The sequence below is a fragment of the Ranitomeya variabilis genome, chromosome 1 (genome assembly GCF_051348905.1).
Source record: "Ranitomeya variabilis isolate aRanVar5 chromosome 1, aRanVar5.hap1, whole genome shotgun sequence".
In the NCBI taxonomy this organism is placed as follows: Eukaryota; Metazoa; Chordata; class Amphibia; order Anura; family Dendrobatidae; genus Ranitomeya; species Ranitomeya variabilis.
In genome coordinates this window covers 371,023,331-371,049,114 of record NC_135232.1, presented here as the reverse complement: position 1 = coordinate 371,049,114, position 25,784 = coordinate 371,023,331, and the positions used below count along the sequence as shown (strand labels likewise).

The 25,784-nt window shown below is 40.2% G+C and overlaps 1 protein-coding gene across 3 annotated transcripts in view; it reads left to right on the top strand.

Annotated features, from left to right (window-relative positions):
• Positions 1–25,233, top strand: part of LOC143760030 (transducin-like enhancer protein 4) — a 174,821-nt gene extending 149,588 nt beyond the window's left edge. For all 3 annotated transcript variants that reach the window (XM_077248999.1, XM_077249001.1, XM_077249000.1), the window contains 5 exons: positions 504–651; positions 1,212–1,362; positions 3,361–3,437; positions 4,889–5,361; positions 24,472–25,233. In XM_077248999.1, the coding sequence (XP_077105114.1) occupies positions 504–651; positions 1,212–1,362; positions 3,361–3,437; positions 4,889–4,996 (484 nt within the window). In that variant the 3' untranslated portion in view covers positions 4,997–5,361; positions 24,472–25,233. The remainder of the gene's footprint in view (positions 1–503; positions 652–1,211; positions 1,363–3,360; positions 3,438–4,888; positions 5,362–24,471) is intronic.
• Positions 25,234–25,784: the final 551 nt, after the last annotated feature.

Below are 25,784 nucleotides of genomic sequence, written 5' to 3'. Positions count from 1 at the left end.
GCTCTAGGTCCAAAAATGAAAAATCCACATTTTACTAATGCTGAAATACGGTACTTACAAATACATACTGGTATTCTGTTTCATAGTCTAATTCCTTTCCATATGTTTTTGTGTGCATTTGGTTTTACCTGTAGTTTTACAACACCTGAAGTCCCTTTTTTATGAAATGCATACACTGTATTAATACATCAGTTTCCAATAACTGCCTGGGTGACCTAATTGTTGCAAATTGCATTCTGGCAATAATAGAAATGTTGTGTGCTGATATTTTTGGAAATAACTTAAAACCTACTCGAAGGAGAGAAATGTCTTTATGTATAAATTATGCTCCAACATCTTCTCATTTGTTTTGACAGGCCCGGAGAGACAAGCTTGTTTGTTGTTTAGGAAAGTCGTTTTAATAATACTAATCAGTTTCTGTTGCCGCACATGTGACTTTATCTTTGTGTACTTCTTGTGCTTCATCGTGGTGAATATGCCTTTTTTATGTTTTCTATCATCAGGCAATTCCAAGGCCACACAGATGGAGCCAGCTGTATTGACATTTCTAATGATGGTACCAAGCTCTGGACTGGAGGTTTGGACAACACCGTGAGGTCCTGGGATCTACGTGAAGGCCGACAGCTCCAGCAACACGACTTCACTTCACAGGTACAGTCTCATCACCATGTACAGGGAGGGTTGACTCTGCAGCAGCTTTTTTTATGTTCTCCACTGCTCCTGTGGATCAAAGTATTGCCAGCGCCTTGCTTTCTATAATGTCTTCCTTTATTTTCACTAAAAGAGCTTCCTTACTTCAGAAAGTTTAGTTTAGTGATACCTCCCCAAGGACACCGTTTTTACCCGATTTCAGGTTTCCGTAAATTCTTAGCCCCATAGCTACAATGACTTGTTCTATTTTTTTTTTTTTTGCCCTTTTTTATATTGGAATATTGTATAAAGGGGTCAACTGCACTAATGCGTGATTGGAAATGTTTACTACTTTGTGAAAGGTTTTTGTTTTTCATTTTTCAAATTCTATCAAATTATAATAAGTGCTTTAAAGAAGCTCTCCGGAGAGCAGACAAGGCCCTCTTTAATGCAGTAGACTTGTATTACAAACCTTTCGCTGGTAAATCTAAAGTGGCTCTGTAGATAGAAGTAGGGTTTTTAACCTGTGATGTTCTTTGTGCTATCGAGTCAACTTATGATTTTTACATCTTTATTTTCAGATCTTCTCGTTGGGGTACTGTCCAACTGGTGAATGGTTAGCAGTAGGCATGGAGAACAGCAATGTTGAAGTTTTACATGTCACCAAGCCAGACAAATACCAGCTGCATCTTCATGAAAGCTGTGTACTCTCCCTCAAGTTTGCCCATTGTGGTAGGTCATTTTGCTTTTAGAATTGTTCCATTTACATGGGCATGCTCCTACATAGTGTATGTAGGCTGCTGATGCCAAAGGGTTGATTTCTTGGTCATGAATTTTTCAGAGGATTACAGTGGATAAGATACCATAGCTTACCATGGGTCAGTGTACTGCTCTTCAACAATTACCTTAAAAGTCCTTTCAATCAATCGTGGTCCCATGAATTAAGGATATGTACAGTGCCTTGCAAAAGTATTCGGCCCCCTGGAACTATTCAACCTTTTCCCACATATCATGCTTCAAACATAAAGATACCAAATGTAAATTTTTGGTGAACAATCAACAACAAGTGGAACACAATTGTGAAGTTGAACGAAATTTATTGGTTATTTTAAATTTTTGTGGAAAATCAAAAACTGAAAAGTTGGGCGTGCAATATTATTTGGCCCCTTTACTTTCAGTGCAGCAAACTCACTCCAGAAGTTCATTGTGGATCTCTGAATGATCCAATGTTGTCCTAAATGACTAATGATGATAAATATAATCCACCTGTGTGTAATCAAGTCTCCGTATAAATGCACCTGCCCTGTGATAGACTCAGGGTTCTGTTTGAAGCACAGAGAGCATCATGAAGACCAAGGAACACAACAGGCAGGTCCGTGATACTGTTGTGGAGAAGTTTAAAGCAGGATTTGGATACAAAATTATTTCCAAAACATCCCAAGGAGCACTGTGCAAGCGATCATATTAAAATGGAAGGAGTATCATACCACTGCAAATCTACCAAGAACCGGTCGTCTCTCTAAACTTTCATCTCAAACAAGGAGAAGACTGATCAGAGATGGGCCTCTTGGCTGCATCATCACTCTGGATGAACTACAGAGATCTACAGCTGAGGTGGGACAGTCTGTCCATAGGACAACAATCAGTCGTACACTGCACAAATCTGACCTTTATGGAAGAGTGGCAAGAAGAAAGCCATTTCTCAAAGATATCCTTAAAGGTGTCATTTAAAGTTTTCAACAAGCCACCTGGGGGAGACACCAAACATGTGGAAGAATGTGCTATGGTCAGATGAAACCAAAATCGTACTTTTTGGCAACAATGCCAAACGATATGTTTGGCGTAAAGGCAGCACGGCTCATCACCCTGAACACACCATCCCCACTGTAAAACATGGTGGTGGCCTGCTTTTCTTCAGCAGGGACAGGGAAGATGGTTAAAATTGATGGGAAGATAGATGGAGCCAAACACAGGACCATTCTTGAAGAAAACCTGTTGGAGTCTGCAAAAGACCTGAGACTGGGATGGAGATTTGTCTTCCAACAAGATAATGATCCCAATCATAAAGCAAAATCTACAATGGAATGGTTCACAAATAAACATATCCAGGTGCTAACATGGCCAAGCCAAAGTCCAGACCTCAATCCAATCGAGAATCTGTGGAAAGAGCTGAAAACTGCTGTTCACAAACGATCTCCATCAAACCTCACTGAGCTCGAGGTGTTTGTCAAGGAAGAATGGGCAAGAATTTCAGTCTCTCGATGTACAAAACTGATAGAGACATACCCCAAGAGACTTGCAGCTGTAATCGCAGCAAAAGGTGGCGCAACAAAGTATTAAGTTAAAGGGGCCGAATAATATTGCATGCCCCACTTTTCAGTTTTTGAATTTTCACAAAAATTTAAAATAACCAATACATTTCGTTCAACTTCGCAATTGGTTTCCGCTTGTTGTTGATTCTTCACCAAAAATTTACATTTGGTATCTTTATGGTTGAAGCATGATATGTGGGAAAAGGTTGAAAAGTTCCAGGGGGCCGAATACTTTCGCAATGCACTGTATGTATGCGTATCGTGCTCTATACATATAAATGTATATTGATCTAGTAGTAGGAACTTGTTGGTGTGTTCCAATTCTAGGAGTACATCGTCCATACACCCACATTAAAGTAATACTTAAGATTGCATAGTTTCACTGCAAAATTTAATGTTACAATTTTTTTGATGTTAGGCAAATGGTTTGTGAGCACTGGAAAGGACAACCTACTGAATGCCTGGAGAACACCTTACGGAGCCAGTATATTCCAGGTAACTTTGCATTTTCTTCATTTCAGTGGCTGCTGTATTAGTATTTATTAATAAAATATGTAACAAATCTGATAAACATGTTAAAAACACATGACACACTCTAAGTTGAATGAAAGGTGCAGCCAAAGAATAGAAGAGGCTCATAGTTTTCCACAGCTGCCTTTTGTTATAAAGTCTATGCTATTTATAAACTGATTATAATAGAAAATCCCGAGACCTGATACCGCAAAACTTTCCTAATAATCTGATACTCCATGTGAGAGAGAACGTTGGAGGGGTAGGAAAAGTAGAAGGTAGCCAAGAACGGTGGGGTTTCTTACCATAAAGCAGGTACTATTTTTATATCATAAAATAAAACCTGTATAAAGAATGTGCAGAGCTCAACATCTTAAAGTGTATGTATTTTATTGAAATTTGGATTAGACAGCATTTAAAGAATAGTATAATAAACTTACAAGGTTAGACATTAAAACCTACTGTAGATCAATGGGCAATGACACCATCCACCCAATAAAAATGTAGGACAGATCGAGTAGACAAAAAAATAATTGAATATCATATTTACAGTCCCCGCATTGATATTCATAAGAACATATGAGCCCAAAATAATAAATGCCACATTATAAATATTCAAACAAAAAATAAGGATGAAACCGTGGTGTCACATACTAATAGAAATGCAGTGTCATTAGTGAGACCTCCTCAATCAAAGAAAATGTACCCTGTTTCGCATCAAGCTTCGTCAGGGGGATGCATTCTGTGTGTTTTACATTAAGCTTTGTCAGACCCCTTGACTAAGCTTCATGTGAAATGCTCTTTGGGTGTTTTTTTTTTTTAATTGGTGAGGTCTTTCTAACGCTACTGTTCATTTTTACTAGTGTATGACACCATTGTTCATCCTTATTTATTTTTCCTTTGAATAATTATAACTGTGTGCTTGGCATTTACTTTTTTTGGCTCATATGTTCATTTGTGTATCTGTCTTTAATGCTTAGGCTATACATGTGATATTCAATTTATTTTTTTTACTTGATCTGTCCTATACCTTCATTCAGTGGGCAAGGACCCCATCCACCCATCTATAGCATGTCTTTAATGTCTAAGTGTGTGTGTGTATATAGACTTATCTATTTAGACCGGACAACCCCTTTAAAGAGGTATTCCAGTATCCAGAAGTTATCATCTTTCCTGTGGATAGATGATCATTTTAGATCGGTGAAGACCTGATATACTGGGGGTTTTTTTCTCCTGTACATAATTTATCCTTAGAAAGTTAGTTTTCTATAGCTGTGTAATAATCTAGCTTCATTTAGTTCCTTCCCAATGTTGGAATAAAGGATAATTACACACCTAGCCAATAAATTTGACTTAGAGGAATGGATCTGTCTGCATTTTTTTCCATATTTCTTGGAAGCACCAGTTTTTTCACTGCTGTTTATATTTTCCCACAGTCCAAAGAATCCTCTTCTGTGCTGAGCTGTGACATCTCTGTGGATGACAAATACATTGTCACTGGATCAGGGGACAAGAAGGCTACAGTCTATGAAGTTATTTATTAGGGACATATTCCAGCTGCCAATGAGACGCCTACTAGTAGCACTTTTCTGTCATTTTTTTTTTTCTTTCCTCCTTTCCGGAATCAAGGGCCTGTAGTGTCCACCTCAGCAAGTTGTTAAATTTTCTTTGCCAAATGCGCTCCTCCATTTTGTTGTAAATGCTTACTAGGAACTTGAAACCAAATCTCCAGATGATGTGCAGGTGGAAGACGCTCAGAAAAAGAACATTTATTCTATACGTCAGACTTGTTCACGGATTATGTATTATAGCTGTATCATATTTATTTTCTGTAAAGAAGACTTTGTACAAAAGAAAAAAAAATGAACTGACTTAAGAAAATGAGCCTTTACCAGCCATGGAAATTAAGGTAGGTTTGCTTTTAAAACATTATACTATTCGATATTGTAAAATTGTAGCGTACCCATTGCATTATTGTCTGAAAGTGCCTTTCTTATATTTTTCTTTTCCTCTATTTCCTAATTGGGGAATTCTTATACAAATTGGCTTTGTCTTAAACGGAAGAAACATTATATTATCCAAACAGACTCGTCAAAATCTGCAACAGGTCAATGTTTGGTATGAACATCCTTTGCCTCCAAAATGGCTTCTTTTTTTCTAGGTATACTTGAACACCGTTTTTGAAGGAACTTTTCTGTTGATAAAGGCTTGAGCAAATCCTTTTCTCTTCATGTAATCTTTGTCAATGTAGCTGTTTAGGTTATTGCTTTGTGTGGGTCTTGATCATTACTTCCAGGACTCCTTGTTGTTCTTTCATGTCACAGGTCATACAACATTGAAAAGCGTGAACAGCAATAATACACATATTAATTATACTGCATCAGCAAGGTCTCTCCCAGGCAAAAAATGTCAAACCATTCTGTGGTTTCAAGTTGTGCATGTTCAAGCTCTTTAGAAGAAGTACCAAGAAAAGGACAATATTAAGAACCGTATAAAGTGGTCAACCTAGGAAACTAAGGGCAGCAGATGAAAAAAGCATCATGCTTTGTTCCCCTTGATGTCCAGCAGTGCCATCAGCTCAGAACTGGCAGCATCCAGTGGGATATAGCAATATCCATCTACTGTTTGGATAAGTATGGCCAGATGAGGTCTTAATAGAAAAATTGCATCCAAAAAGCCATAACTTGGAATCAAGGCCAAGTAACTCGACTATACATGAAAATTTAGAACTGGGATGACAAACAATGGCTGCAAGTATTCTTGACTATTGAGTCCAAATATGAAATATTAGGCTGTAACAGAAGGGCTAGAAAGGGATAAAATGATGAATGTCTGCAGGCTATAGTGAATCTTGATGGAGGTTGTTTCCAAGATTGGGGCTTAATTTCAGCAAATGAAGGTGGGAATTTTGTCAGGAATAATGATTGAGAAATACAGGCAGATACTTATTCAGTTGCCTCCCTGATTGTATTGCATGATGGATGTCTCCCAATGTATTCTGGCGCAGGACAATGACCCCAAACATACAACCAATGTCATTAAGAAATATTTTCAGTGTAAAGAATAACAAGGAGTCCTTCAAGTGATGATGTGACTCCCCAGCTATGATCTCAATATCCTCATGTCTGTATGGAATTACATGAAGAGACCCAAGGATTTGCTGAAGCATTCATCCGCAGAAGATAAGTGTTTAGTTCTTCAAGATGTTTGGAACAACCTCCTTACCGATTTTCTGCAAAAATCCTAGAGAGCCAAGATTTAGAAAGAACTTTCCACCTGAGCCATTGAGCTAGAAAAGAGCCCAAAGTGACTGGATCTACCTGATTATACTTAATGGCTCTCTCCGGGATTCCATCTCAACCTCAATTCTGGGATTTTGACGGAAACCCTGATGCGATGACCAGTGTAGGGCACAAGATATGAGAACGTTTCCAAGTATAAGCGGATGACATAACATACGGTACATAACTTGTTATATATGATGTTTACTCACCTGGTGTGCTCCATTTTGGCATCCTTGACAAAGGCTGTTATTTATTTGAAGATATTTGGTCAACAGTAATTAGACAGCAATTATGTTGGAAGTTACTTTCTGTGTGCTCCCTTTCCTATACTGATTAAAAAATGGATAATGGTCTCGTTGGTTGCAGTGGGCAATAACTCCATTTTTCCGCACAAGTTTCTATAATGAGGATTAAAGTGTTCCTCCATCTAAGATCGAAATGCGTTTCTGCGGCATGCATGTAACCCTCCCCACGTCTGTAGCTGCAGGGCTTATTGCATCCATGTATACATATACTGTTTTTTTGGACTTTTCTGGCTTATTAAACCTATGCTTTACGTTGAATCAGATGCTAAACCGTTAATTTATTTAGAAGGCACCATCCTTATTAGTGGTAAATGAGAGGGAATGAAACATCAAATCCGTTTCAGTGCTTGTAACGTAGCGCCACCATTTTCAGTCCTAAGATGCTGCTTGGATATGAGGCCTTTTGTAAGTATTGCATTGCTCTGAACGTATGAAGAATAGTCTTCAGATAAATGCGTTTAGATCTAAAACTGTATTTGCCATTTAGTGTGACTTCACATATCTCCCTTTGCATCAGCTATAATGATTGGCATTATCCTAAATTGCCCCACACAGATCTGAGCTTTCATTTTAAAGGGGTATTAAATAAAGCATATATTTGTTGCATAATGAATAGATCTTTGCTTGTATTCATTGAATGGGAGCCTTAATTATTGGCATCCAGAGGATGATATGTCCTGGTCACGTGGTGACGGCCCGTTACACTGCAGTCATCAGAGCTCTGCTGTACCAAAGCCGTGCATCTCTGTGATCATCACATGTCCATTTCATGGAAGCAATGATGGTTCCCTTTCAGACAGATATCTTAAAAACTGTACGAGTTGTAATACAGAGTATATAAACATTTCATTATCCAGTAAATAAGCTTTGTGAGCTAAAAACCAGAATACATCTCCATGGGATAGTTATCTGTCTATGCATGTATTGGAGTTACTCTAAAGTGATTATCTAATAAATGTTCTCATTTTAGATATGTATTACCTTTAATATACATGAAATTATAAATTTAAAGGGAGCTGGGTACATTTTTATCTGAAACACTGACATTTCAGAGAAATTATAGTTTAAAGATGTGACGAATCCAACCCCAGACAGCTTTTCCCAGTGCTGCTGCAGGTGATTGACAGGTCGCTCCCATAGCTGGAGACGTGTCAGTCAGCAGAAGAGCCGGGCTAGTCTTATCTTTGTCTGTGGTCCACAGCTGGATCTTTAAACTAAACTGTTTCCTCTGAGAAAACTATACTTGGCTGTACTACTTGCAGCTAGTCTCTGATATGGAAATTGCCTCTTCAGAGTGGAAGTGGACTAGAACTTTAGTAATAAGTCGCATGACTAAGGCTGTGTGCACACGTTGCGGATTGGTGTGCGGATTTTTCCGCACTGATTTTGGTAAATCCGCATGAAATCCTTACTGCGGAATTACCGTGGATTTTGTGCGGATTCCACCTGCGGTTTTACACCTGCAGATTCCTATTGAGGAGCAGGTGTAAACCGCTGCGGAATCCACACAAAGAATTGACATGCTGCGGAATAAACAACTCTACATTTCCGCCCGTTTTTTCCCGCGGCATGTGCACTGCGGATTTTGTTTTCCATAGGTTTACATGGTACTGTGAACTCTTGGGAAAACTGCTGTGAATCCGCAGCGGCCAATCTGCTTCGGATCCGCAGCGTGTGCACATAGCCTAAGGATACGAAGTCAAAAGAGAATCTCCATTTGCAGACACATGTTTCGGGATGTTTGCCCCATCTCAGTGCAAAGCAGGATATCTGATTAGGTTAGGTGAGCGGCCTCTGACAGGTACCCCAAGGGGGAATGTGTCTCCTTGTGGTGAGTGAAGGAGGAGTAAATACCCCAAAACAAGTGTCTGCAATTAGAGTTTCTGTTTTGGCTCTTTATTCAAAGCCATTATGGCAAGGTTCGTTAAAGGGTCGATGTTAAACTTTGGGATTTCTAAATCCAATAGAAGGCACTATTGTTCACATCCTTTTCCTTTTTGTAGAGGCTATTTGCATATTTAAATTTCCAGAGGAGCATGGCATGGCCAATAAGTCTTCGGCTTGGCATTCTCCTCGGGGATAGACGTGTTCCCCTTTAGTACCCAAACTGCAGGAAGTATGAATCGCAGCCTGATGGTCTATGAATCAGATGACAGGTCACAACTCTGTGGATAATTTTAAAAAGAGGAGACTCTATCTATCTTTATAGACCCCATATTACACAATGTATTGAATGCATATTATGTACCATAAATTGCCTATAATAAGGGGTCCCACAACCATAAGGCTCTAGTTCATCAGATTTATTTCACAACTTTCTGTGACGGTCCCAGTGTATGCCTTTATAGGCACTCGGTGGCGTATGGCACCCATTGGGCACAATGTAAGATATACGTACACAGCACACAGTTAATTGTTGTTGTTTTTTTTAAGGTAGTTCACTTTAATGTCAACTGGACTTCCTATATTAAAAATACCTGTATAGCAAAGATGAATATGTGAACAGATATTTTACATGGAGTTGCCTAGTGAAAACCAGTAATCACCTATCCCTGGGTTCGGGGATAATTACCGTATTTTTCACTTTGTAAGACGCTCCGGATTATAATACGCACCCCAAATTTTGAGGAGAAAAATAGGAAAAAACTTTTTTTAATAAATTGGTGGGGCGTCTTATAATCCATGCATCTTATAATCCATGCGTCTTATTACTTACCAGGGGTTGTGGCTGCGGTGGATCAGGGTCCCAGGGTCGCTGCTGGAGGCAGGAGTGGATCATTGCTGCAGGCTGGGATGAGGAGGTCTGCAGGGGGGCTCCTATGCAGCAGGCTGGGATGAGGGGGTCTGCAGGGGGGCTCCTGTGCAGCAGGCTGGGATGAGGGGGTCTGCAGGGGGGCTCCTGTGCTGCAGGGGGGCTCCTGTGCTGCAGGCTGGGATGAGGCAGTCTGCAGGGGGGCTCCTGTGCTGCAGGCTGGTATGAGGCGGTCTGCGGGGGGGCTCCTGTGCTGCAGGGGGGCTTCGGGGCTGCAGGGCTGTTTCCGGTGCTGCGGGGGCTCTGCCGACATATTGTGAAAGGCCAGAGCCCCCTGGCAGTTCGTCCATGTATTCCTGTATGACTGACTCCGGGAAAATGGCCGCCGGAATCTCGAGAGATGAGATCTCAGCGCTGAAATCTCATCTCCCGAGATTTCGGCGGCCATTTTCCCGGAGTCAGTCATACAGGAAGGAACGCATGGACGAACTGCCGGGGGGCTCTGGTCTTTCACAAAATGTCGCCAGAGCCCCCGCAGCACCGGAGTAGCAGCGGACAACCGCGGTGGCGGGCGACAGCGGTGGCGGGCGGCAGCAGCAGCGGTGGCGGGCGGCAGCAGCAGCGGTGGTGGGCGGCAGCAGCAGCGGGCGGCAGCGGACACCCCCTCATCCCAGCCTGTAACGGTAAGCGGTATATCTGCTTTGTAAGACGCACCCCCATTTCCCCCCCAAATTTGGGGGAAATAAAGTGCGTCTTACAAAGCGGAAAATACGGTAGCTACTTTTGATCACAGATTGGGGAATTTTTATCCTCGTTAACAAATGGTGCCGACCACGACCCCATAATTTTCTATGGGGCTGCCAGGAAAAGCCTAGTGTAGCGGGAATAAATAGGGAATGAATGGAGCTGTGGATGAGCATACACACTTCAGCTCCATTCTAATAGAGCCAGAAGATACCCCATTTTGCCGATCGGTCAAAATCGTACCGATCAACAATTCATCACCTGTCCAGTGCATAGGTGATAACTTATTTTCCCCAGACAACCCTTTAATAAAACCAAAGATGAAAATATGTTCTTACATTACAAACCGAACGGTGATGGCACTAACAAGCCATTAAGTAGAAAGCTTATTGTTTTACATAAGCCAGAAATTGGGTATTAACAGCAGCAAGCGAACGAAAGATCTCCTAAATCTGTAATTATATCAAAGTTTAAGCACTGATTTTTAGGATGGGAGAGCATCGAAACCGTGACCAAACAGTTCCCACTGTCGAAAATGTTTAACGTTCATAGAAGAAAATAAAAGGATTATATTAGTATCAGACAATAGTTCCAACTTGTGACCTTCCTCCTCCCAGCTAACCACCACAAATTCCCCTCTGGCCCATTCTCTCTGCAGTTGGACAAACCACTGCTGTGATGAAAGATTCTCATACTGGTTATTACTGAGGATTAGAGGCCGGCAGGGGCGGCGATCGCACAAAGGCCACATTTCAGCCATGCCACGCTTGTCAGATTGTGACTGTGTTTTGTTGTATTTCCAAAACATGAACGGCGCGCTAGGCTACAATTATGTAAATATCCCGTCATTTCTGGCCTGTGTCACAGTATATTCGCTGGTTGTCAGCTTTGCCCTAACCAGCTCCCATCTATGCGTTATCGTGCAATAAGCCATTGCCCTCAGTCTTCAGTTTAGCTTTAAAAAATAGCAAATAGAAATCAAGCTTTCCTTTAATGAAAAATACACATCTTAGAAATTAAGTTTTTTGGTTTTTTTTTGTCTCTATCAAGTATTCTCAGAGTTTTATAACTCCGATTAGTCTCCATAAGAGCTCATTCAGACATCCGTTCTCATTGTACGAGTTCTCCGCGTGTTCTACAGCTAGAACTTGCACCTTGTATAGTCTATGGGGCTGTACACATACATTTTTTATTTATTTTCTCTGCGGATTGATGACGTAGACATGTCCGATTCTGATCAGTGTCCAATCAAAGTCCGTAATACAAGTACATGGATCTGTGAAAAAATTGGAGAGAACTTGGATTCCATTTGAGTTGTGTTCATTTCTCACAGACTACTAGATAAGGAAAGACCAAGAAAAACGGACCAAGCTTGCATGACACACTGAGGAAAAACTAATGAAATTCTGGACAAAATGACTAATGATACTAGGACCATTTTTCTGATATATGAAAGAAACCGACATTTGACGAGAGATTATTCTGTTGGTATATGCCTGGACATACATGTTATTAGACTCCTGTGATGGATGTCATCAAGTGATGTCCGTCACCATTGGGTGCACATTTTAGTCTACTACACAGTTCTATGCATAAAAAAAATACTTTTAAAGTGTACATATTTTCCCATATCCAAACAATGGGACTTATTTCACATAAGTTAAATTTAGTGCACAAGGCTTTCCTAAACTCAAAAGTCAAATTTCCATATTGGCTCCAAATATAACATGATTGATGTAAATATAGTTGAAGAAACCGGTCGTGTGCTTTATTCTGCCTGGACCACGAACAGCATGTATCAGGGGCCTGACTCCTGCATTACAAACTTATAGGGCCTGATTCATCAAGATATTTTTGCCAGAATTCTACTATAAAACACCTTGATGTTTCACAAAATTGTTGTGCGACTCGAAGTTACTTACTCTTGGCATTTTTATGCCACCCCAGGCTAGATCGGCCCACTTTTACAAAAGTAGCAGACATGCAGAGGAATGGTATATGATGGAACACCAGTTGACCAATTCATGAGAACGTACAACACCAATGTGGTGTACATTACTCCAGAATAGTATTCCCATTACTGACTGGAGTAACCTTTCTGGAGGTGGCATGCAGCAGGTAAAGGGTGCACTTGCCTCGAAATGAATTTGGCAGGCAGTGCACAGTTGATCATGACTGATGTATATAAAGCCAGTGTTGATGAATCTGTCCTCTGAGTGGACAAGTCTTAATTGATAGGTCTCTACCCTCTTCGCTCTTCGCCAGACTGACATGTCTCTCCCTGAACACAAATGGGGAGCGCGCAATGAGACTTAGGCAGAGACTAGTGATGAGCGAGCTTGCTCGAATAAAGCATTACCTGGTGTTATCGGAGTATCGTGGGTGCTTGATTAATGATTCCCGGTTTGTTAGGCAATCATGTGTTGCGGCTGTCTAACAGCCGCGATTTATGCAGCTGCAGGGACTCGAACATACCTGTATTACCCAAGCACCCATGATACTCGGATAACACCTGAGCATGCTCACTTATCACTAGCAGGGACACCTTGGACAAGTCATCTCCTCCTTGGTCATGCTTTCCACTATGTTTTCTCTGCAGTGCAGCAATGTTTCAGAGTAAAACACAACGTTTGTAATACTGCAGCCAGTCTCGCATTGATGCATCCTAATCATGTGACCGGTTTCCTTGAACGGTTATGCATTTTGACTGAAGTCTTTTTCTCCAATTCATCAAGAACAGTGATTTTCTTGCCGGTTTTGATGAGGCTTCATGGTGAGTCTGATGCTCCTGATTCATGACTTGTCATTTGTCTGACGAGTGGTGTGCACTACGCCAGGAATCTTGCTCCATTAACGGCAGGGCTTGGAAGGGAAGGCGCACCATTTGACTATTTGAATTTGCTGGAATTCTTAACTGACGCCTTGTTTAGAAGAGCCCCCGATGTGCCTACAAAGTGGAAACCACCCCTACAAGTGACTCCATTTTGGAAACTAGACCCCTTAAGGAACTTATCTAGATGTGTGGTGACCACCAATAACCACCAGGTGCTTCACAGAAGTTTATAAGGTTGAGCCATGAAAATAAAAAATCACATTGTTTCCCACAAAAATGCTCTTTTAACACCAATTTTTTACTGGAGAAAATGCACCGTACAATTTGCTAAGCAATTTCTCCTGACTACGCCATTACTGTTTGGGCGAAAGGCAGGGCTCAGAAAGGATGGAGTGACGTTTCGTAACACAAATTTTGATGGTGTTCTGCGGGTGTCATTTCACAGTTGGAGAGCCCCTGATGTGCCTAAACAGTGGAAATCCCCCACAAGTAACCCCATTTTGTAAACTAGACTCCTCAAGGAATTTATCTAAATGCGTGGTGAGCATCTTGAACCCACAGGTGCTTCACAGAATCTTCCAGCGTTGATCTGTGAAAATGAAAAATATATATTTTTCCCACAAATGTTTTTAGCCCCAATTTTTGTATCATTTTCACAGGGATAGCATCAGAAAATGGACCCTGAAATTTCTTGTGCGATTTCTCTTGATTACACAGATACCCCATATGTGGTCGAAAAACACTTTTAAGGCACAATGCAAAGCTCGGAAGTTTAGATGCGCCATATTGGAGTCCAGATTTTGCTGGATTGATTTGAGGGTGCCATGTCACATTGGTAGAGCCCCTGACGTGCCAGAACCGCAGAAACCACCTCTTCCCCCACAAGTGACCCCATTTTACAAACTACGCCTCTCAATGTATTCATATTGACATATTGATCATATTGACACCACATAATTTTATACCAATGGACAGTGAAGCAAAAAATAATTACATTTTTACCACCAAAATTTTGTTTTATCCCCATATTTTACATTTTTACAATGGTAAATGGGTAAAAATGGGACCAAAATTTGTCACACAATTTCTGTTGAATGTAAAAATACCCCATATGTGGCTGTACAGTACTGCTTAGTCATATGGCGAGACTTGTAAGGGACAGAGCATTACTTACCTCCTGAAGCACAGCTTTTCCTAGAATAATTTTTAGACTTTATATACAGAGGTCCTAAGTAGGGTTGAGCGACTTTTCATTTTTTGAGATCGAGTCGGGTTTCACGAAACCCGACTTTCTCAAAAGTCTGGTCAAGTGAAATCGGCCGATCTTATTGAAAAGTCGGGGATCGGCCAAAACACGAAACCCAATGCAATTCAATGGGGAAGCATACTTTTTTAATATTTGCTTCAGCGCGATAATGTTGAAAAGCCGGTAATTCAATTGCCGGCTTTTCATTTCTCCTGCCTAAACCCGACATGATATGAGACATGGTTTACATACAGTAAACCATGTCATATCTCCCTTTTTTTTTTTTGCATATTCCACACTACTAATGTCAGTAGTGTGTATGTGCTAAATTTCAGCGCTGTAGCTATTAAATTTAAGGGTTAAATCACGGAAAAAATTGGCGGGAGCCCACGCCAATTTTTTCCGCGATTTAACCCTTAAATTTAATAGCTACAGCGCCCAAATTTTGCACATACACACTACTAACATTAGTAGTGTGGAATATGCAAAAAAAAAGGGGGATTTGACATGGTTTACTGTATGTAAACCATGCCTCATATCATGTCGGGTTTAGGCAGGAGAAATGAAAAGCCGGCAATTGAATTACCGGCTTTTCAACATTATCGCGCTGAAGTAAATATATATATATATATATATATATATATATATATATATATATATATATATATATATATATATATATATATATATATATATATATATATATATATATATATACATACACTGTGTTCCAAATTATTATGCAAATAATATTTCCTCATATTTTCTCTAAATTACCTATCTGAATTGCAGTCATTGTTATTTTCCAGTCATCTACTATTCTAGTATAATTGCAATGTTTTGGGACAAACTGCCTATGAAAACAGTATCTTTTTAAAAAAAATAAACACTCAAAATGCATGTTCCAAATTATTATGCACAGCAGAGTTTTCAACCTTTTTTTTAATTTTGAACAAAAAAATGGTCAATTGTGAAGTTATAAGCATTATCAGCTTATTACAAAATGAAATCAAACAGTTTTCAAGTGAAAACTTTATTCTAGGTGATGTTACATTTGCACATAGGACCCCTTGTTCAAAAGAAGCTTCTGAACTCTCTCGTCCATTGAATTTGTCAGTTTTTGGATGGTTTCTGCTTCAATTGTTTTGCATGTGGACAGAATACCCTCCCAGAGCTGTTGCTTAGATGTGAACTGCCTCCCGCCATCATAGACACTCCTTTTGATGATGCTCCAGAGGTTCTCAATGGGGTTGAGGCCAGGGGAAGATGGTGGCCACACCATAAGTTTGTCCTCTTTTATGCCCATAGCAGCCAGAGATGCAGATGTGTTTTTTGCAGCATGAGACGGTGCATTATCATGCATGAAAATGATCTTGCTGCGGAAAGCATGGTTCTTCCTCTTGAACCATGGCTGGAAGTGTAGTTTTAGAAACTCCACATAGATTATGGAGTTCATCTTTACCCTTCAGGGATCATAAAGGGGCCGACAATCTCTCTCCCCATGTGTGCTGGGAATCAGCTACATACTTCTTGATTGTGCGATGATCACGATGAACTGTCTTGGCAATGTTGATTGTAGTCATGCCTTGACCTAAATACTCCACAATTTGTTGCTTCTCAGCAGCCGACACATCCTTTTTCTTTCCCATTTTGGCAAAAAATGTAGGCTGCTTAATAATGTGGAACAGCCTTCTTAAGTACTCTTGCCTTTATTTGGACACACCTGCCAAATTAATTTGCACAGGTATCTGCAATTGCTTTCAGTGATATAAAGAGCCCTGACACTCATCACCATCAATGAGCTTAAATGACAAACAAAAAAATTCTAACCTTATCACTCCTAAACTCTATGTGCATAATAATTTGGAACACAGTGTATATAAAAAAAAAAAAAAGAAACCCGACTTTGGATTACAGATCGTGTACCGCCGACCCGATCCCAGAGTGGGATCGGGTCGGGTTTCACGAAACCCGACTTTGCTAAAAGTCGGCGACTTTTGAAAAGTGCCAATCTGTTTCGCTCAACCCTAGTCCTAAGTGCTAAAAAAGCAGAATCCCCCCTTAAGTGACCCCTTTTTGTAAATTATACCCCTTTGGGAATTTATCTACAGATGTAGTGACAATTTTGACTCCATGGGTGTTTTCCAGAAACAAGCAGCAGTGGATGTTGCTGAGTGAAAATTATAAACTGCCGTTGTAGTGACCAGTACGTTGTAGTCACCAATATGTTATGCCCAGCTCATGCTTCTGGAGACACACCCCATAAATTAGACGGGCTGTCTTCGCTACAGAAATGCCAAACGTGGACACTAAATGTGTTTTAGGCACACTGAGGCTCAGAAAGGAGGGGGCATTTGGATTTGGGAGCACAGAATTTGCTGAATTTCTTCTGGAGGGTGAGGAGCTATAGAGCTTTTTCCGAGCCTTTGTGCTACCAGTAACGTGGAAGCCTTTATTTCTGTTAACAGATGGACATGAGTGGGGACTTGCTTTTTTTGTGGATTGATTTGAAGCTTTTATTGGGAACATTTTGCTTTTTTTTTGTGGATTGATTTGAAGCTTTTATTGGGAACATTTTGCATAACATTTGGGATCACATTTATCTGGCGCTCTATGCTGAGCACTTATATTGGGGTTTCCATGCAAATCTCGGAGTGCCATGATTAAAATGAAATCCATAAGGCAGTCACTCAATATTAAGAAGCAGCAGAGTTACGTTGGACTCCGTCTGTCTTCTGTTCAGCAGTGTGCTTTTCAGAAGTGCACAAAACTGTGGCTGACTGTGCTTTTATGCTTGCCTGAAAAGACGGATCACAGGTCAGACGGCTTCCACAGTGCCTCCATTTGCCTCATTCTAGGTAATCTTTCACCAGGGGTTCTGACTGAATCATGTATTTCAGAGATTTGCACGGAAACCCTAGTGTAAGGTCTCGGCTCAGAGTGCAGGATAAATGAGCACCGAGCCTTACTTCGATGTTTGGAAGACAGAATGAAAAAATCAACAAGGGAGAAAGAATTGGTTCTATTTATTTTTTGCACTGTTCCTCATGCAGTGTTATTCTTCTGGTCGGTGCAATTACAGCGATACCAGATTTATATAATGTTTTATGTTTGGCTGCGATCACACTCTTAGACATATTTTTTATTGCGAAAACTAGTTTTTACATCCCCATATTTTGAGAGCTATAGTTTTTCCATAGTTCGGGTGACAGTCATGTGACAGCTTATTTTAGTGGGATGAGTTGAAGTTTTTATTGGTGCCATTTTTGGGCACATGAAAATTTTTTTTTAGCACTTTCTTTTCCTATTATTGGGGGTTAGAATTAACAAAAAACAGCAATTCCGGAATTTTTTTTTTTATGCGTGTGTGGTAAAATTGAGAAGGCAGCTTTATTCTTCAGGTCAGTATGATTACACCAATACTACATTTATATATTTTTTTATGTTTTGACGTTTTTACACAAAAAGTGTTTTATAGAGAAAAAAATATATATTTTTGCATTGCTTTATTCTGAGAGCTATAACTTTTATTTATCCTCTGACTGCGCTCTATGACTGCATGTTTTTTTGCGGGGCAAGATTACTTTTTCAGAGATACCATTTTTATTTACATTTGTCTTTTTACGTTTTATTCCACTTTTTGTTCAGCGGTTTGATAAAGCACCGTTTTTTGCCTCATTCTTTATTTTTTAATGGTGTTTACTGAAGGGGTTAATTGTTGGGACCATTTTATATATCGGGTCGTTCCGGACACAGCGATATCAAATGTGTACTTTTTTTGTTTCTTGTTTTTACATAAATGTATTTATTGGAATGTTGTGTGTATATATACAGTGTACATGTATGTGTGTGTGTATATTCGTATGTGCGTGTGTATGTGTATATATATGTGTGTATATATATGTATGTATATATATATATATATATATATATATATATATATATATATATATATATATATATATATATATATATATATATATATATATATATATATATATTTTATACTAGCTGAAGAGCCCGGCGTTGCCTGGACATAGAAAATATCTGTGGTTAGTTATAGCACCTCGCTTCTCTTATTTTCCCCCTCACATCTTTCATTTTCTCCCTTACACCTCTCATTTTCCCCCTAACACTTGTCATTTCGACCTCACATCTGTCATTTTCCGATCACTCCACTATTTTCCCTCACTCCTCTCATTTTGCACTCACACCTTTTCATTTTCACCTCACACCCCTCATTTTCCCCTCAGTATATACATGTTTGTCAACTCCCTTATATATAGTATACACCTGTATGTCATCTCCTGTATATAGTATATACCTGTATGTCATCTCCTGTATATAGTTTATACCTGCTGTATGTCATCTCCTCCTGTATATTGTATATACCTATGTCTCATCTCCTCCTGTATATACTATATACCTGTCTGTCATCTCCTATATATAGTATATACCTGTATGGCATCTCCCCTGTATATAGTATATACCTGCTGTATGTCATCTCCTCCTCTATATACCTATGTGTCATCTCCTCTTTTATATAGTATAGTATATACCTGTGTGTCATCTCCTCCTGTATATAGTATATACGTGTGTCATCTCCTCCTGTATATAGTATGTACCTGTATGTCATCTCCTGTATATAGTATGTACCTGTATGTCATCTCCTGTATATAGTAGTTGTCCTGTGTCATCTGCTCCTGTATATAGTATATGTCTGCGTCATCTCCTCCTGAATATAGTATATACGTGTCATCTCCCCTGTATATAGTATATACCTGTGTCATCTCCTGTATATAGTATATGCCTGTGTCCTCTCCTCCTGAATATAGTATATACGTGTCATCTCCCCTGTATATAGTATATACATGTGTCATCTCCTCCTGTATATAGTATATACCTGTGTGTCATCTCCTGTATATAGTATATACCTGTGTGTCATCTCCCCTGTATATAGTATGTACCTGTATGTCATCTCCTCCTGTATATAGTATGTCACCTGTATGTCTGTATGTATGTACTGCGTGGGCTGTGTTACATACTGCGTGGGCTGTGTTACATACTGCGTGGGCTGTGTTACATACTGCGTGGGCTGTGTTACATACTGCGTGGGCTGTGTTACATACTGCGTGGGCTGTTATATGCTACGTGGGCTGTGAGACTTTCGCCCGGGGCCCTCAAAAACCTGCAGCTGGCCCTATATACTACGTGGCTGTGCTATATACTACGTGGCTGTGCTATATACTACGTGGCTGTGCTATATACTACGTGGCTGTGCTATATACTATGTGGCTGTGCTATATACTGCGTGTCTGTGTTATATACTACGTAGCTCTGCTATATACTACGTAGCTCTGCTATATTCTACGTGGCTGTGCTATATACTACGTGGCTGTGCTATATACTACGTGGGCTGTTATATGCTACGTGGGCTGTGAGACTCTTTTGCCCGGGACCCTCAAAAACCTGCAGCTGGCCCTGGCTTCACTGATTGGTCGCGACCGGCCAGCCGCAAACAATCAGCGACAGGCGCAGTTCGGCTGCGAATTGGCGCGGGATTTGAACCACGCTTCGCTAATTGGTCGCGGCCGGCCGAATCCTATGTATTCATTGCATTATTCTGAAATCTTCATAAATAAACTACATACATATTCTAGAATACCCGATGCGTTAGAATCGGGCCACCATCTAGTGTGTGTGTGTGTGTGTGTGTGTGTGTGTGTGTGTGTGTGTGTATGTGTGTATTTACTTTTTCACATTGTCCCATTGTGACATCAACTTTATCATGATACTAGCTGTACTACCCGGCTTCGCCCGGGTTAATGACTGCTGTTAGCAAAATAGAATGTGTTAACAAAAATTTATTCTGCACACAAAAACCACAAAACAAATAGATAGAAATGTAATTATTAAAAGGCAAAAACTAAGCAAATAGAAGCATTTCACAACATATATTAGCTTTGTTATACTGAGAATGTCTTTGTTGCCTATATTAACCAATCAGAGCTCAGGTTAATTAACTGTAGCAAAATAGAAGCTGAGCTGTGATTGGTTGCTATTGGCAGCCTGATAAATCCCCAGCCAACAGGAAGCCCTCCCCCCTGGCAGTATATATTAGCTCACACATACACATAATAGACAGGTCATGTGACTGACAGCTGCCGTATTTCCTATATGGTACATTTGTTGCTCTTGTAGTTTGCTTATTAATCAGATTTTTATTTTTGAAGGACAATACCAGACTTGTGTGTGTTTTAGGGCGAGTTTTATGTGTCAAGTTGTGTGTGTTGAGTTGCGTGTGGCGACATGCATGTAGCGACTTTTGTGAGATGAGTTTTGTGTGGCGACATGCGTGTAGCAACATTTTGTGTGTTGAGTTGCATGTGACAGGTTAGTGTAGCAAGTTGTGTGCAGCAAGATTTGTGCATGGCGAGTTTTGCGCGTGGCGAGTTTTATGTGTGGTGCATTTTGAGTATGTGCAAGTTTTGTGTGAGGCAACTTTTGCATGTGGTGCAACTTTTGTACATGTGGCAATTTTTCTGTGTGTGCAAGTTTTGCATGAGGTGAGTTTTCCATGAGGTGAGTTTTGCACGTGTGGCGAGTTTTGCGTGAGCCTAGTTTTGCATATGGCGAGTTTTGCATGTAGCGAGTTTTGAGTGGTGACTTTTGTGTTTCGACTTTTATGTGGCGAGGTTGGTGTGTGTGTGTGGTGAAATGTGTGCTGAGGGTGGTATATGTGTTCAAGCACGTGGTAGTGTGTGGCGCATTTTGTGTTTGTGTTCATATCCCCGTGTGTGGTGAGTATCCCATGTCGGGGCCCCACCTTAGCAACTGTACGGTATATACTCTTTGTCGCCATCGCTCTCATTCTTTAAGTCCTCATTGTTCACATCTGGCAGCTGTCAATTTTCCTCCAACACTTTTCCCTTCACTTTTTCCCCATTATGTAGATAGGAGCAAAATTGTTTGGTGAATTGGAACGCGCGGGGTTAAAATTTCACCTCACAACATAGCCTATGACGCTCTCGGGGTCCAGACGTGTGACTGTGCAAAATTTTGTGGCTGTAGCTGCGACGGTACAGATGCCAATCCCGGACATACACACATACATACATACACACATTCAGCTTTATATATTAGATATACCTGTATGTAATCTCCTGTATATAGTATATACCTGTGTGTCATCTCACCTATATATAGTATATATCTGTGTGTCATCTCCTGTATATAGTATATACCTGTATGTCATCTCCTCCTATACATAGCATATACCTGTGTCATCTCCTCCTGTATATACTATATACCTGTAGGTAATCTGCTCCTGTATATAGTATATACCTGTGTGTCATCTCCTCCTGTATATAGTATATACCTGTATGTCATCTCCTCCTGTATGTAGTATGTACCTGTATGTCATCTCCTCCTCTATATAGTATATACCTGTGTGTCATCTCTCCTGTATATAGTATATATCTGTGTGTCATCTCCTCCTGTATATAGTATATACCTGTGTGTCATCTCCCCTGTAAATAGTATATACCTGTGTGTCATCTCCTGTATATAGTATATAGCTGTATGCCATCTCCTCCTGTATTAGCCCTCGTTCACACGTTATTTGGTCAGTATTTTTACCTCAGTATTTGTAAGCTAAAATGGCAGCCTGATAAATCCCCAGTCAACAGTAAGCCCACCCCCTGGCAGTATATATTAGCTCACACATACACATAATAGACTGGTCATGTGACTGACAGCTGCCGGATTCCTATATGGTACATTTGTTGCTCTTGTAGTTTGTCTGCTTATTAATCAGATTTTTATTTTTGAAGGATACCAGACTTGTGTGTGTTTTAGGGCGAGTTTCGTGTGTCAAGTTGTGTGTGTTGAGTTGCGTGTGGCGACATGCATGTAGGGACTTTTGTGAGATGAGTTTTGTGTGGCGACATGCGTGTAGCAACTTTTTGTGTGTCGAGTTGCATGTGACAGGTTAGTGTAGCAAGTTGTGTGCAGCAAGTTTTGCGCATGGCGAGTTTTGCGCGTGGCGAGTTTTATGTGTGGTGCCTTTTGAGTATGTGCAAGTTTTGTGTGAGGCAACTTTTGCATGTGTTGCAACTTTTGTGCATGTGGCAATTTTTCTGCGTGTGGCAATTTTTCTGCGTGTGCAAGTTTTGCGTGTGGCGAGTTTTGCACGTGTGGCGAGTTTTGCATGTGGAGAGTTTTGCGCGTGGCGAGTTTTGAGCGGCGACTTTTGTGTTTCTACTTTTATGTGGCGAGGTTGGTGTATGTGTGGTGAAATGTGCACTGAGGGTGGTATATGTGTTCGAGCACGTGGTAGTGTGTGGCGCATTTTGTGTGTGTGTTCATATCCCCGTGGTGGTGTGATTATCCCATGTTGGGGCCCCACCTTAGCAACTGTACAGTATATACTCTTTGGTGCCATCGCTGTCATTCTTTAAGTCCCCCTTGTTCACATCTGGCAGCTGTTAATTTGCCTCCAACATTTTTCCTTTCACTTTTTCCCCATTATGTCGATAGGGGCAAAATTGTTTGGTGAATTGGAAAGCGCGGGGTTAAAATTTCACCTCACAACATAGCCTATGACGCTCTCGGGGTCCAGACGTGTGACTGTGCAAAATTTTGTGGCTGTAGCTGCTACGGTTCAGATGCCAATCCCGGACATACATACATACATACATACATACACACACACACACATTCAGCTTTATATATTAGATATCGCTGATCTAATACTCTGCAATGCTTCGGCATTGCAGAGCATTAGATTAGATACTGTCACGCAGAGGATGCATGTCATCTCCTGCTCTGAGCAATCTTTCAGAGATGAGAGCAGAATGGGAGCTCACTCCCTCTGCAATGCCTTTTAGATGTCGCTGTCACTATTGACAGCGGCATCAGTGGGGTTAAACGCCTGCAATCTGCGCTAGCACCGATCGTGGGCGTTGCTGCCGGGTGTCAGCTCTTATTTAGAGTTGACACCTGCAGTTGATCGCAGTGACGCTCAGCACGATCACTACCATATATTTATGCCGTTTTGCAGGAAGTGATTAAATGAGCATGTTGGGAAGGGGTTAAATGAGCTGTGGCGTCGCGCCCTTGTCCTCCAGCCCTGCCCATTTCAACAGAGCTGGGAAAAACTGGCATGAAAATGACAAAATGTTTGGACCTTTTCACGGCTTTTACTTTTTTTTTTGTTTTGTTTTGTTTTTTTATGAATCTGGGCCATAGAGTGCCCATTGCAGACCAAACCTGGGGTTCTTTATCAGTTGTGCCTAAGAAAATAGGAATGAACCGGTGTACGAAAATGGGAATGAACTAGATCTTGTGAATCCTCGGCTTAGAAAACCACTACTACTCAATGACATGTGACAGTAATGATGAATACTGACAAATATCCCAGCTATTTTTTGGGTAAAAAGGACTTTCCGGAATGCTTGTACCAGTGTGTTTTGGGCCTGGAACAATCTTTTCAATTCTTCTACTGGAATAAAGATCTGTCTGGCACATTTGCGTTCATTGTAGTTCAATTGTACTCGCATGTTCCGCTGTTTTTAGCGAGATATTGGTTAATCACCATTAACATTTTATGACTATATTTTATGGCGACCTAATCACATGGCCAACAAGACGGTCTCTTCTCTCTAGATTCAGAATGACCTAATCGAGCTTTAAAACAGGGTCTTGTGAACTAGACAGCCTCTCCATATAACTTTTGTTGTACTGAGGGTGTCAAGACATACGCAAACTGCTGTGTTGCCGGGTGATGATATAAACTGAGAAATTGTAACCGTATTTTTCTTCTTTTTTTATTTTTTTTTATTTTATCATATACAGATAAAATCCGAACTTTACCCAAGCAATTCCCTCCTGGACGCATATGGAATGCACAGTTTACACAGGAATTAACTCCGTCAATGCTGGTTCACTGAATGAGATATGCCACAGCAAACCCAAAGGGATCATTCTCATCATCTGCTTCACGGCAACCAACAACTGGTGACATAACAAGGAGATGCAAACGAATGTAACCTCTGCGCAGACAAGACCTTCTTTTCAGGCCCTCCTTTTTCTGAACGTCCCAGGCCCGAGGCAAAGTGAGCCGCCATGCCTCAGACAATACTTTTACTCTTTTAATGTCATTGTTGCTGTTTAATATGTGATTCTTTTGTATTTTTAATTTTTTTTTTTTTTTTCTATTTTTTTTTTTTTTTATTTTAAACGCTTTAAATTTCTTAAAGTCTGTGGATCTGCTGATGTACAGTGCCTTTGCTGCTATGGATCAAAATCAAAAGGACATTGTAGATAAATCTTATCGTATACGTAGAAAATACTTAATTTCCTACTAGAAACAAACCAATACTGAAAAGTTGGACTGTTTTACTGAACTTACAAAAAATGTGGTAGCAAAAATGGTGTTTTAAGTACACAGTGTTTGATGTCATTAACAGTTTCGTAATAATCTACAGTGTAGAAAGATTTTGATACTAAATTGTGTCATTGTACAGAATTATATGACATTGTTGACCATAAGTACATATATAATACTAGATTGTTTGTGCATTCAGACTTTTAAGCATTAAACTTAAGTAACTTCTACATTTATGTGTCGGAGTGTTTGTTTCTTAACAGAAATGATTATATGTATAACCTCCCTACAACTGGATATTAGTGTCCATATGACATTTAGCAGTATTGGAAGAGTCTCCCATAAATCCTCACTAATTGCACTTTTTTCATTTGACGTTATCTGGATCTTCTCCCGGGGAAATTTTGGTCTTAATTTTTTAATTGGGCTGCATCATTAGTCCATCTGGACACTGCAAAACCCAATCATTCTAAATTGTTAAAGTAGCTTAAAACATTGTGTGACAGAAGGCATACGTCAACGAGAAACTGAATCCACTCACTTCATATAATACAATTGCTTCCCTAGCCAAAATGCTGTTACCAAATTATGTAGATTTCTTAATCGTGCTGAAAAGCTCTTTTCTCAATGAGCTAAAACAAAGTAGTAGACTTTTTTTTTATATTAAGGCCCCATTTCGTCAATTCCAACAATTTTCTCACCGGTCTTGATGAGAGGCATGTAGGAGTTAGATGCTCTTAATTCATTACAAGGCCCACTCCTATTATTGAATAAGGAGCCT